Consider the following 13132-nt stretch of genomic DNA (forward strand, 5'->3'; position numbering starts at 1 on the left):
CCTTTTCTGGGAGCTGGTGCACCCATCACACTCACCCATCTTGTCCTTCTAATACCCTGGGATCGACACTGCTACAACAACAACAACATTCTACGGGTGACACACAGCTGAGATAACACCGTCTCCCCTGCACTGGCCTAGGAGGTGGCCATAGGGTTCCAGTTTCCATGTGAGCCAGTGGGGACCATTCTGACAGAGCTACTCTGCGCAGAGAACGCTGCTACTTACCGCGGATGGTCACTGTGATTTCAGCCCCACGGCCGTATTTACCAAAGTCACATCTGTAGCGCCCAGAATCATTCATCGTGGCTTTTGTCCAGACGAGGGACGCCTGGCCCGCTGAGACGTCAAGAGCTGTCGTGACTGAGCCGGTTTCATTCTTCATCTCTTTCTCACCGTCGTCAGTGCCATGTTTATACCACCTGAGATTCAGTGCGGAGCAGGGGCTCTCGGGAGCCCTGAATCTGCATGTTATGGTGAGCTGCTTCCCCTCCTCTGCATTAACTGTGGTAGGGGTTTGATTCACCAGCAGGGCAAGAGCTGCAGAGAGAGGAAGACACATGAGGGACTTCACCTTGGTGCAGAAACATGTTAATCAGCTGTAATATTTATTTAAAAAGTCAGCTTCTCATTCCAACATTTCATGTCCATTTGTAAAGCTTAGCCATAGAAATATCCCCTGTAGGTGTAAAGAAGTTGATGTTCTTCTTTTGTATCCATAACAAGGTTCTGTTTCTTGGAAACTACTCTGGCTATTGACAAAAAGCAAGAAAGTTACAGCTGCCTAAACATTTTCTTCAAACCTCTCTTCATATAAAGCCCTTCAGTACAAGTTTTAGGCAGGGCTCTGCTAAATTGGAGACAAAATGCTCAACACACCCTGCAAAAGTTTTCTGGCCATCAGCTGGGATGACACTTCCTCTTCTGAGTGACACAATGAGTAAGTCTGACCTCTTTGCTGTCTTGTGTTCTAGTTCCACTGGAGATTTCATTTGTCCCTGCGGAAAGTATATCTGAACTTTCAGGGTCATATGTGCTTTAAAGAGAACAATAGGGATTTAATGCGTGGCAGCCACCAAATTGGAACCACAGAGAAGCACACTGGGCATGGTTAGTATTAATGGAGTAGTATTAATGCGGCTGAAGCTCATTTTCACTTTTCAGAATCATAGAATAATAGGACTGGAAGGGACCTCGAGAAGTCATCGAGTCCAGCCCCCCGCCCTCAAGGCAGGACCAAGCTCCGTCTACACCATCCCTGACAGATGTCTATCTAACCTGTTCTTAAATATCTCCAGAGAGGGAGATTCCACCACCTCCCTTGGCAAATTATTCCAATATTTGACCACCCTGACAGTTAGGAATTTTTTCCTAATGTCCAATCTAAACCTCCCTTGCTGCACTTTAAGCCCATTACTCCTTGTCCTGTCCTCAGAAACCAAGAGGAACAAATTTTCTCCTTCCTCCTTGTGACACCCTTTTAGATATTTTAAAACCGCTATCATGTCCCCCTTAATCTTCTTTTTTCCAAACTAAACAAGCCCAGTTCATGAAGCCTGGCTTCATAGGTCATGTTCTCTAGACCTTTAATCATTCTTGTTGCTCTCCTCTATACCCTTTCCAATTTCTCCACATCTTTCTTGAAATGTGAGCCCAGAACTGGACACAGTACTCCAGCTGAGGCCTAACTAGTGCAGAGTAGAGCGGCAGAATGACTTCACGAGTTTTGCTTACAACACACCTGTTGATACAACCTAGAATCATATTTGCTTTTTTTGCAACAGTGTCACACTGTTGACTCATATTCAACTTGTGGTCCACTATGACCCCTAGATCCCTTTCCGCCATGCTCCTTCCTAGACAGTCGCTTCCCATCTTGTATGTATGGAACTGATTGTTCCTTCCTAAGTGGAGCATTTTGCATTTCTCTTTATTAAACTTCATCCTGTTTACCTCTGACCATTTCTCTAACTTGCTAAGGTCATTTTGAATTATGTCCCTATCCTCCAAAGAAGTTGCAACCCCACCCAGTTTGGTATCATCTGCAAACTTAATAAGTGTACTCTCTAGCCCAATATCTACATCATTGATGAAGATATTGAACAGTACGGGTCCCAAAACAGACCCTTGCGGAACTCCACTTGTTTTCCCTTTCCTGCAGGATTTAGCACCGTTAACAACAACTCTCTGACTATGGTTATCCAGCCAATTATGCACCCACTTTATCGTGGCCCTATCTAAATTATATTTGCCTAGTTTATCAATAAGAATATCATGCAAGACCATATCAAATGCCTTACTAAAGTCTAGGTATATGACATCCACCGCTTCTCCCTTATCCACAAGGCTCGTTATCCTATCAAAGAAAGCTATCAGATTAGTTTGGCATGACTTGTTCTTCAGAAACCCATGCTGGCTATTCCCTATCATTTTATTACCTTCCAAGTGTTTGCATATGATTTCCTTAATTACCTGCTCCATTATCTTCCCTGGGACAGACGTTAAACTGACCGGTCTGTAGTTTCCTGGGTTGTTCTTATTCCCCTTTTTATAGATGGGCACAATATTTGCCCTTTTCCAGTCTTCTGGAATCTCCCCTGTCTGCCATGATTTTTCAAAGATCATAGCTAAAGGCTCAGATACCTCCTCTATCAGCTCCTTGAGTATCCTGGGATGCATTTCATCAGGACCTGGTGACTTGCTGACATCTAACTTTCCTAAGTGATTTTTAACTTGGACCATTCCAGAGTATCAGAGACTAAGGTTGATGGTTTGGCTTCAAACTCCACAAGCAAAACTTCTGTTTAGGTGCATTAGAATCTTTGGGAAAGATGAATGTGGATGAAATGGAAACACATTTCTCTCTCCTCCCCACCTAACAAGAAAAAGACCTCAGCTGGGCAGAGTCTTTAGTCTGAAATGGAGTCTAATTGCAGAAAGAGTCCACACAATTAACGGAGAAGGGCAACATACAATTAACCTCTGGAACCTACCGAGTCAGGATATAATTCAAAGGATTCACAAAGGACTAGATCAGTGGAGCAACAGTAAACAAAATGTCCCATTTTGGCCCTTGTTTACTGTTGCTCATAATTCTGCTGGTTTCCATCTGCATCGTTTTTTTCTTACCGAAGTGACAAGCACCTAAAGCACGGCCATACGACATGAGGTGGGTGCCTATTGACTGCGAGAGCTGGGCGCTCCCTCTCCATTCAAAGCGCTGCTACGGTTCAATCGGTACATCCTGCAATTTCTAGGTACGCAAGCGCAATTAGCAAAACTTCCCTATCCCAAGAGACCATCTTGCCTAGGACAGTCTTGCAGCCCACTGAGATGAAGAGGCCACTCATGCAGCCCACTCACTAGCCCAGGTTGCCCATGGCTGGACTATACACGTGCACTACAATTTCAGCTAGCATGGCAGTTATACCGCTAGGGGGATATTATTAGAGCCACCCGTTCTAAATCTTCAGGCTGAAATCTGCTCTCTAGCAGGAGCCAGGAAAACATTTCTCTCCATGATGTAGTATTCCAGATAGAGCAGGTGTGTGGGGGGAGGGTTATGCCTGCTCTGAAGAGTCTGGCATTGCACACGGACCTCTGATCACTCTTAGTACAGCATTTCCTGTGTCAGAGAGCTTCCATAGGGAATGTTGAGGTTCCACTGTCTGAAACTTGAGAAACGTATATGAGTGACCATTACCCAGCCTACAGCAGTCCAGGGCCCCTCCTGCAGTGGATACTAAACTAATACGATGATGCTCTCGGTTGCAAATTTGGAAACTAAGGGGGATCCCTTAACCCCACTAATATCACTGGGAGTGTTGCTATTGACCATCACAGGCCAGCATTCCAATCCGGATCTTCATCACTGCTCCTCAGAGAAACGCTCTCCAGCATAACGCTGAGCAGACCTGCCCTGTCCTTGTCACTGATCCTGAGTCTTTGGAAGGGTTGGATCAGTTCAGGCCAGAAATCCTTGCACTTGATCTGAGCCGGTTCTTCCATAGACGCCCTTCCCACCTTTCCTGCCGTCCAGCAAAATCCACTGTGAGTTCTTTTCAATCTGACTGGCTCTGCTGGGGACTTGGGATCAGCTGCTGACACGGGCTCTCTCTGGAGCAGAGGCGTACGACGTGTTCTGAAAGTATCTGCAGACCGGGGTCTTGCAGAGACCATCAGAGTAGCTCATTCCCCGGGGTTGGATGGGGTTCAGGAGAAGGAAAAAGGCTTGGGAAGGGCACAACCATCCTTAAAGGAACGTGGGGAACTGGGGAAAGGAGAGATGAGGAGGAAAAAGCGACAGAAGACAGGTGTGGGTGAATGGGGTGTGTGCGGATCCACATGGGAGGAGGGGCTTAGAAGGGGGCGTGTAACCGAACCCATCCCAAGAGATTAGCAAAGAGCTGCGTGTTGGAGAGAGGGAAGAAGGAAGAGGAGTAAACCTGTGATATTTCAACACAGAAAAGGAAAACCTCCAGCTGGCCCACGCCAGCTGACTTGGACTCTTGGCTCAGGGTGACGGGCTGGTTCATTGCTGTGTCTGTCCGGGCTCAGGCTGGAGCCCAGGCCCTAGGTCCCAAGAAATGGGAGGGCACCGAGGAGAAACAATAAGCCACACAGACTGAAGGCAACCTCCTAAGGGTTCAGATCGGTTTGGAGGATAATCAGCTAAACATCCAGAATGTGAAAGAACAGGCCAAATCTTTCAAGCGTTGTCCATCCCATCTCATGCCCTCTCTAAAGGAGACGCAAGCTACCAGAGCATTGCCTAGGGTTATGGAGACGCTCTTAGAGAAATGTGTGGATTCCTATGGAATCCATTTGGATGTGGGTGAGAGGGAAACTTGAGCTCAACATTGTTACTGAGGCGCACTAGTGTATGAGCGGGTGAATGGCAGGGGACAAACTAAAATTGGCCGACATTGAAACATGCTCAAGGAGCGTTACTGAGTCTTCCGGGAGCATGGGATGGGGTCTCTGGGGCATTGCCCACTAACAGGGGCTGCAGTAGAAGGGAAGTGACAAAGGAACCAAGATTCGAACCAAGATCCCTCTGTTTTTAGAGTGACAGACACTTTGTCCTCAGACCAGCGTGTCAGGAAACACACTTGAATTCACATCTGCAAACAAGTCTTCTCACTTCTGTTCATGCATTAAAACGGCCACCCGCCGGCATTTCCAGCTGTGACTCTGAACTGCCACTGCTGCCCACGTGTGGGGTTTTTTCAGCTGTCAATCTACGCTGCAGGGTGAGGCCTGACCCTTCTGACACATGGCTATCGGCTGGGGTCTGATTCGCCGTCAGCCTAGTACCGTCTGCAGGAGAGTCGCAGTGGCCAAGGCTGACGCGGCTGGGGACGTGTTACGATGAATGTCTCCCCCTCCAGTGTTCCGGCCTGGCCACGCCCCGGCCCCTGGTTCCCACAGTTCCCAGTGCGGCGTCCCTTAGCTCCACTCACAGCTGTGAGCTGCCCGGCAGGGTTCTCTGTGTCTGGCCAGGGACCAGCAAACCCCCATGTGCACTCTGAGTGCCCCTGCAATGTGCATCCTTCGCTCAACAGCTCCACACATGGGTGGCCCATGAGCCCCCTTTGGGGAGGCTCCCCCACAGCCCCGCCCCTTATGCCAAAGGCTCCTCCCCCGGCCATTGCAGCCCTGAGTGTTCCCCCTTCTCTCCCCATGGCCAGAGGGGCCCCAGAGCCGCCCTGGCTGCCCAGCCAGACTCAGCACTCGGCAGCCCCATTGGCAGCCTGCTGGTCGCCCCCCACACCAGTCTGCTGGCCTCTGGCTGGCGCAGACCTGAGCTCCCACCAGCTTCGGCACCAGCCCGGGGCAGGCCAGGGAGTGGCTTAGCCCCCCCCCCCCATCGATTTAGACCCGCTGCCCAGGAAGCAGCTCCAGGCTTCCCCCTCCCCCCAAACGGGACATGAACTGGCTGAATTCCAGAGCCCAGGGGGACACGCAGGCTTTGACTGTGCCAGTGGGTGTGCGTGCAGCATGGACAAGCACACGGCTAGAGAGCAGCCTGCGGCCAAGTGAAACATTTGGTTGGAAAAGACCTAAATGGGCCCAGTGACCCCATGTGCCAGTGCTAAGGGGGGACGATCTTGCCAGGAGCTTAGTGCTTCTGGGAGGCATTGAGCATCCTCAGCTCCCTCTGACGGTGGAACTGGAGGCTCAGTGCACCCCTCGGGGACCGGGAGCCCCTGTGCTCTCTCGCCCGCATTGCCCCACCCTCGCAGGTCAGGGGGGAGGTTCTAGCTCTTACTCTGGATGGTCACGTGGGTCCCTGCTCCAGTCCCAGAGAGATTCCTCGCTGTGCTCCCCACCTCGCACACGTAGCGCCCTGTGTCAGACGATTTCACGTTCTTCAGAGTGAGCGAGGCAAGGCCACTTTCCAAACGCAGAGCTGTGAGCACATCGCTCCCATTCACCAGCTCCTTCTGCGGCCCCTCGGCCTGGTACCATCGCACATACATGGTGCTGAGACTAGTGATGTTCTGGAACGTACAGTGCATGGTGAGCTCTGAGCCTTCTACAGCACAGACACTGCCCGGGGTTTGAGTCACCGTCAGGTCGGTCATTTCTGCAGAAAGAGAATCACAGAGGAAGGCGCCTTCATTGGGAAATCCGTCAACGGGGGCAGATGTATCCAATGGATCTCTCCAATCCTGCCACTAGCACCCTTTGCAAACCTGCCTGGTGTAATCTCCTCGGCTTGCTCAGGGTATAAACTGATCTTCTGTCATGTGCTCCCATACAGAGCAGTATCACGCATGTCGACACTGTTCTGCTGCGTGTAGTGCAGGGGTGGGGAACCGTAGGCCCAGGGGCCAGATGCCGTCCCCGACTTGCCTGCATCCAGCCCTCAGGGCTCCCTCCAACCCCTGCTGCCTCCCACCCCACTGATTTTTCTGCGGGTCAGCGGCCCCAGACCAATCAAAGGTTCCCCCAGCTATACCCCTCCGGTAACTCCAGATGCTTCGGTCTACAGAAATCCCCTCTGGCAAGGACTTTGTACCTCAACCTTGGGTACCAGGAGTTAAAGTTCCCCCACATCCTTCCCTGTTGGGCCTACTCTAGCCTCTGGAGGGCACTAGAAAATGGCCTGATCCCTCAAACTGCTGACAGGCCACTGGGGCATCAGCCATGGGCTTTAGGCTTTGCCAGTCAAGGGCGGAGAGTCGGGAGAGCAGGGTGGCGGATGCCGTGGGCACTGGGACACAGCTTGATTTTCTTCCCGGTCCCCTGAAGATAAGGGAGTGAGGGGAAAGTCCTTGGATTCCGTGATTCACACCTCTTCCCCCTCCCTTCACCGGCCAGGAGTGAGAGGCAGGCCCAGAATCCAAGTACTTTCCACTCGCTCCCTTACTGTCAGGGGAACGGCAAGGAAAAGCAAACCGAGTTATATCAACTTGCCCCTTCTCCACATCCTCATCTGTCCCTGACCTGGGAGTCCACTTCCTCACAGCGAACCCGCACACCACGTCCTAACAACACCTAGGAGCCTAAACCAGCCAATGGGAGCTGCAGGGGCGGTGCTTGTGGGCACAGGCGGCGTGTGGAGACACCCTCTCCCCCTCCCCCAAAGGGCACACAGATGCCAGCAGCCTGCCCCTTCCTGAGCACCCGCTGGGCCACCAGCCGGGAGATGCCTGTGTGAGCCCCTCCCAGACACAGACAGCCCTTTGCACCCCCTTCTGCACCCAACCCCCATGCCACGGGTCAGAACTCCCTCCTGCACCCAACCCCCATACAAGGGTCAGAAGCCCCTCCTGCACCCAACCCCCATGTAGCCAACCCCCATGCCAGGGGTCAGAACCCCCTATTGCACCCAACCCCCATGTACCCAACCCCCATGCCAGGGGTCAGAACCCCCTACTGCACCCAACCCCCATGCCAGGGGTCAGAACCCCCTCCTGCAACCAACCCCCATGCCATGGATCAGAACCCCCTACTGCACCCAACCCCCATGCCAGGGGTCAGAACCCCCTACTGCACCCAACCCCCATGCCATGGATCAGAACCCCCTACTGCACCCAACCCCCATGCCAGGGGTCAGAACCCCCTACTGCACCCAACCCCCATGCCAGGGGTCAGAACCCCCTCCTGCACCCTTCCTCCTGCTCCCAGCTTCATCCCAGACCCTGCACTTCTTCCATTAATACAGCAGAAATGTCTGGCCCGGGATGATTTACCAAAGTTCGTGGTGCCCCTGCTGTAAGGCCTTAGCCAGTTGGAAACCTGCCCTCACATCCCAACTTAAAGCAGTTTCTTGACTAGATAGAGCTTGACCCTGGATTCCTTGGGCAGCCAAAACTCCCACAGAAATCCCTGGGATGCAGAACTGGGACCATTTTGCAAACCACAGAATTTACCTCCATTCTCTGGAACCAGGCCTGTGTCCTGAGCTCCCCTGAAAGGGTTTGTAGACCAGGCAGAGAAATGCGGGTACTTACCATGAATGGTCACTTGGGTTCCATTCCCAGGAAATAGCTCATTTAGGGTACTGGTTCCAATCACACATACGTAGGTTCCAGAATCAGAGACATCGGCTTTCTTCACAGTGAGGGAAACAGTCATATTTACTGTATCTGCCAGTGTGATTCGATTTGTTCCATTGGAATTGGGCAGCTTTTCAGTTACATTGTTTCTGGTTTTATGCCATTCACCAAACCACTTCTTTTGATTGCTTATGTTGAGTGCACACCTGATGGTGAACTCTGACCCTCCCACTGCATGGATATACGGGGGTGTCTGATTCACCACAGGGACAGCCATGGAGTTTTGATTGGCTCCTGCAACACAAAGTTCAGAGTCACTGTTGGAAATTATTGCAAGAGGAAGAAGGATGAAATCAGGCAGAATGGTTTGCCAATGAGCCACTGCCAAAGGTTTCCGTGTCAGACTCCTAGACCCCGAGGGCTGACAGAGACCTCAGCAGGTCATCGAGTCCAGCCCCCGGGGCGGGGCGCTCAGGAAGGGGCAGGCTGCTGGTGGCTGTGCGCCCTGTGGGGGAGGGGGCGAGCGCGTCTCCATGTGCTGCCTGCACCCACAAGCAAGCGTCTCTGAAAGGAAACCAAGTGCACGCGCACGAACTCTGCTGAATGTCCTGACATGAGCAGTTAGTGGGGAGGGCTCAGACTGGCCAACTGGAACAGGCCTGCCCTAGGGACACCATCAGCCAGCCTGCCACCCTGGCTCCAGCCAGCCACACCAGCTGCACTCGGGCCACGTCTACACTACGAGATCAGGTGGAATTTATTACGGTCTACGTTTTAGCAGCCGATGCTGTGAAGTCGAAGGTGCACGTCCCCGCTGTCTGCAGGAACCGGACATAGTTCGAAGCAGCACATCCCCAGGAGGGTATCTACCGTTGATAGTGCCTGCGCCCCTTTGCATTCTGGGTTATGCTCCCAGTGCACTCTGGGACCAACACTGCAGCGGCTGGTTCTGGGCCCATAATGTGCTCATCTACCCCTTCCCCCCCCCCCCCCCCGTTGTTTCACAGCAAGGCCAAACAGTCTTTTTCCACCCTTTTTTCCCTTGGTTATCCATGCAGACAGCACAGCCGCGTGAGCATGGAACCATCCAACATCAGAGTGTTCTGGTAATGATACTAACCAGGCCTGACGTCCTGTCAGCCAAAACGCACCCACACAAGTACCATGGGGCAGGAAGGGGGCAGGTGTCCCAAGGCTGGGCATGGGAGGTGGGGGACACACACATGACCTACCCTTTAGATCATCCCTCCCCCCAAACACACACACACAAGGAATCCATTTTGAGGCACTTGGAAGAGAGGAAAGTGATTAGGAATAGTCAGCATGGATTCACAAAGGGCAAGTCGTGCCTGACCAATCTGATGAGCTTCTATGATGAGGTAACTGGCTCTGTGGATGTAGGAAAGTCAGCCAGTTAAGGGAATGTGGATTGGATAAATGGACGGTAAAATGGATAGAAAGCTGGCTAGAAGGCCAGGCCTGTTGCAAGAGGTTGTGGATTGCAACTGCTTGAAACACTAAGGAGAGGGGATCACCACACAGCAGTGTAAAGGGTTTGTTTATTCAGTTAAAAGTGGGGAGGGAGGGGAATCTCACTCACACACTCAACCTCACTGGCAGTCCCAGGCAGGATGATAAGGCGAAGCAGAAGGCAGTTCATGTTGTTTGATCTTCCCAAGTTGGCTCCCAAGCAGGTCCACTGGCCAGGCGATCCGAGCGCAGGGCGTTCTGGGAGGCTCCACTTGGTGGTCAACCCACTGTGTGTCTGTCCCTCTCTCCTTTTAGGATCAGACACATGCAGCTTCTGTGTCTCTGGGCCTCTCGGGCCGTGTGCACTGTTGTTTACTCCTGCTGTTTACCTCAGACATTCTTCTGCACTCACTCAGGGAAGGGATGGGGAGTTAACAGATAACACTCCAACCGTTTAGGGAACCAAATAACATTAATAGGTGAGAAAGAACAACCTCCATTTTAACTCTCCCCTTGCTCCACCTTTGCCTCCAACAAGGCCTAGCGCGTAGTGGTCAACGGCTCGATGTCAGGATGGCGGTACGTTTCTAGCGGAGTACCCCAAGGTTCGGTTCTAGGGCCGGTTTTGTTCAATATCTTTATTAATGACCTGGATGAGGGGATGGATTGCACCCTCAGTAAGTTTGCAGATGACACTAAGCTGGGGGGAGAGGTAGATACGCTTGAGGGCAGAGATTGGGTCCAGAGTGACTTAGACAAATTGGAGGATTGGGCCACAAGAAATGTGATGAGGTTCAACAAGGACAAGTGTAGAGTCCTGCACTTGGGACGGAAGAATCCCAAGCATTGTTACAGGCTGGGGACCAACTGGCTAAGTAGTAGTTCTGGGGGTTACAGTGGACAAGAAGCTGGATATGAGTCAACAGTGCGCCCTTGTAGCCAAGAAGGCTAATGGCATATTAGGTTGATTAAGAGGAGGATTGCCAGCAGATCCAGAGATGTCATTATTCCCATTTATTCGGCTCTTGTGAGGCCACATCTGGAGTATTGCGTCCAGTTCTGGGCCCCCCACTACAAAAAGGATGTGGACGCATTGGAGAGGGTCCAGCGGAGGGCAACCAAAATGATTAGGGGGCTGGAGCATATGACCTATGAGGAGCGGCTGAGGGAGTTGGGTCTCTTTAGCCTGCAGGATTTGATAGCAGCCTTCAACTTCCTGAAGGGAGGTTCCAAAGAGGAGGGAGAGAGGCTGTTCTCAGTAGTGACAGATGGCAGAACAAGGAGCAAAGGTCTCAAGTTGTGGTAGGAGAGGTCCAGGTTGGATATTAGGAAAAACTATTTCACTAGGGGTATGTCTACACTACCCCGCTAGTTCGAACTAGCGGAGCTAATGTAGTCATCCGTACTTGCAAATGAAGCCCGGGATTTGAATTTCCCGGGCTTCATTTACATGAAGCCGGCCGGCGCCATTTTTAAATACCGGCTAGTTCGTACCCCGTGCCGCGCAGCTAGACGCGGCATGGATTAGCTAGTTTCCTAATCCGAACTAGCTGTACAGCTCATTCCACGAAGGCAGTAGGGCTGGACTTGATGACCTTCTGAGGTCTCTTCTAGCTCTATGGTTCTATCATTCTATGCAGTTATAGTAATGAATTCATTGTAGGTGCGTTAAAGTTGGTTTTCCCTAAGCCACAATACTAATAATTTTTCACATGTTCATTGAGAAAATTGTCGAATTCACTAAGATATTAAAAAAAACCAAATAGTCTGGTAGCACTTTAAAGACTAACAAAACATGTCGATGGGATCATGAACTTTTGTGGGCACAGCCCACTTCTTCAGATGACGTGTGCCCACAAAAGCTCATGATCCCATCGACATGTTTTGTTAGTCTTTAAAGTGCTACCAGAGCATTTGTGGTTTGTTGAGTAAGGACCCAATTTGCTGATGAAGTGAAGGATGCCAAGTACTATTCCATAATAGTCGATTCAACACCAGATGTGAGTCATGTAGACCAATTAACATTAATTTTAAGATATGTGACCGGCAATGGTAAAGTTGTAGAGAGATTTCTTTGCTTTGTCCCACTAAAATCCCACACGTCTGAATGTCTAGAGACAATGGTTTTGGAAATCATTGAAAATGTAGGTTTGGACATCAAAAACTGTTGTGCACAGAGCTTTGATAATTCTGCAAATATGTCAGGAAAATATTCAGGTCTACAGGCAAGACTGAACCATTCAAATCCCTCTGCTTTATTTATACTGTGAATAAATTTAAGCCATTCCTTAAATTTAATCTGCAATGCTGCAGCCACATCTTGCGAGGGAGCTACACATTTTTTTTACTTTGTTCAAAACACGCAAGCCTTTTTTTCGGTTTCCACACTTTGGTGGAGTATGCCACAGTCACTCTTGGAGCAGGCAAATGGAAAAGATTTGACAGACAAAAGAATTTGTGACACCAGGTGATCTGCTTGTGCAGATGAAGTTTTAACTTTGAAAATGAACTATGATATTATAAAGAGAACTTTATTAAGCATAGCCACATCAAATTCTAAAAAAACACATGCAAAAACTGATGCAAAATCCTTACCAGAAAAGTTTGAAAAGTATGATATTGCTATTTTTACTATTTTGTGGAACCGTTTACTTTAAAGCATTGATGCTATCTGCAAATCAATGTAAAAAGTTGCTACCAATTTATTGAATGTTACACAATTGTTAGCCTCAGTTACAAGTTTTGTCATGAAATTTTAGAATGACTATAGGTCAGTGGAAGTAGAGGCACGAACATTAACAGAAAATATAGGTTCCTCTGCTATACCTGATGAGAAGCATAAAAAATACAGAAAGCTATTTTTTGATGAAACTGGAAACAATGAAGTCAGTTAAAAAGGGAAAGAGATCATTGTTGTGACCGTCAATGTTATTTGTGACACAGTAATAGTGCAACCGCAGAGTAGAGGTGAATCTCTAAAGAAAACTGATGATTTATTTTGCATGTATGGTGTGAAGATGCTAAAAACCACTACAGTGAGAAAATATGCAAATTCTACCAAGAGGAGGACATAGACACAAAACTTTTTGAAGATGTAGTGAAACATTTCATTCATTTTATAGCAAACTGTGAGGTCTGTGCTTCAAGATCACCAG

General features: G+C 50.0%; 1 protein-coding gene across 3 annotated transcripts in view; it reads right to left on the reverse strand.

Moving 5' to 3' along the window:
- Positions 1–13132, reverse strand: part of LOC102451923 (polymeric immunoglobulin receptor-like) — a 105249-nt gene that overhangs the window by 13133 nt on the left and 78984 nt on the right. For 2 of the 3 annotated variants that reach the window (XM_075940366.1, XM_075940365.1), the window contains 3 exons: positions 8463–8801; positions 6272–6589; positions 229–540 (listed from right to left, as the gene is read on the reverse strand). In XM_075940366.1, coding sequence (XP_075796481.1) covers positions 229–540; positions 6272–6589; positions 8463–8801 — 969 coding nt within the window. The remainder of the gene's footprint in view (positions 1–228; positions 541–6271; positions 6590–8462; positions 8802–13132) is intronic. The other variant, XM_075940367.1, reaches the window with a different exon arrangement.

This window comes from Pelodiscus sinensis, chromosome 12 (genome assembly GCF_049634645.1).
Source record: "Pelodiscus sinensis isolate JC-2024 chromosome 12, ASM4963464v1, whole genome shotgun sequence".
In the NCBI taxonomy this organism is placed as follows: domain Eukaryota; kingdom Metazoa; phylum Chordata; order Testudines; family Trionychidae; genus Pelodiscus; species Pelodiscus sinensis.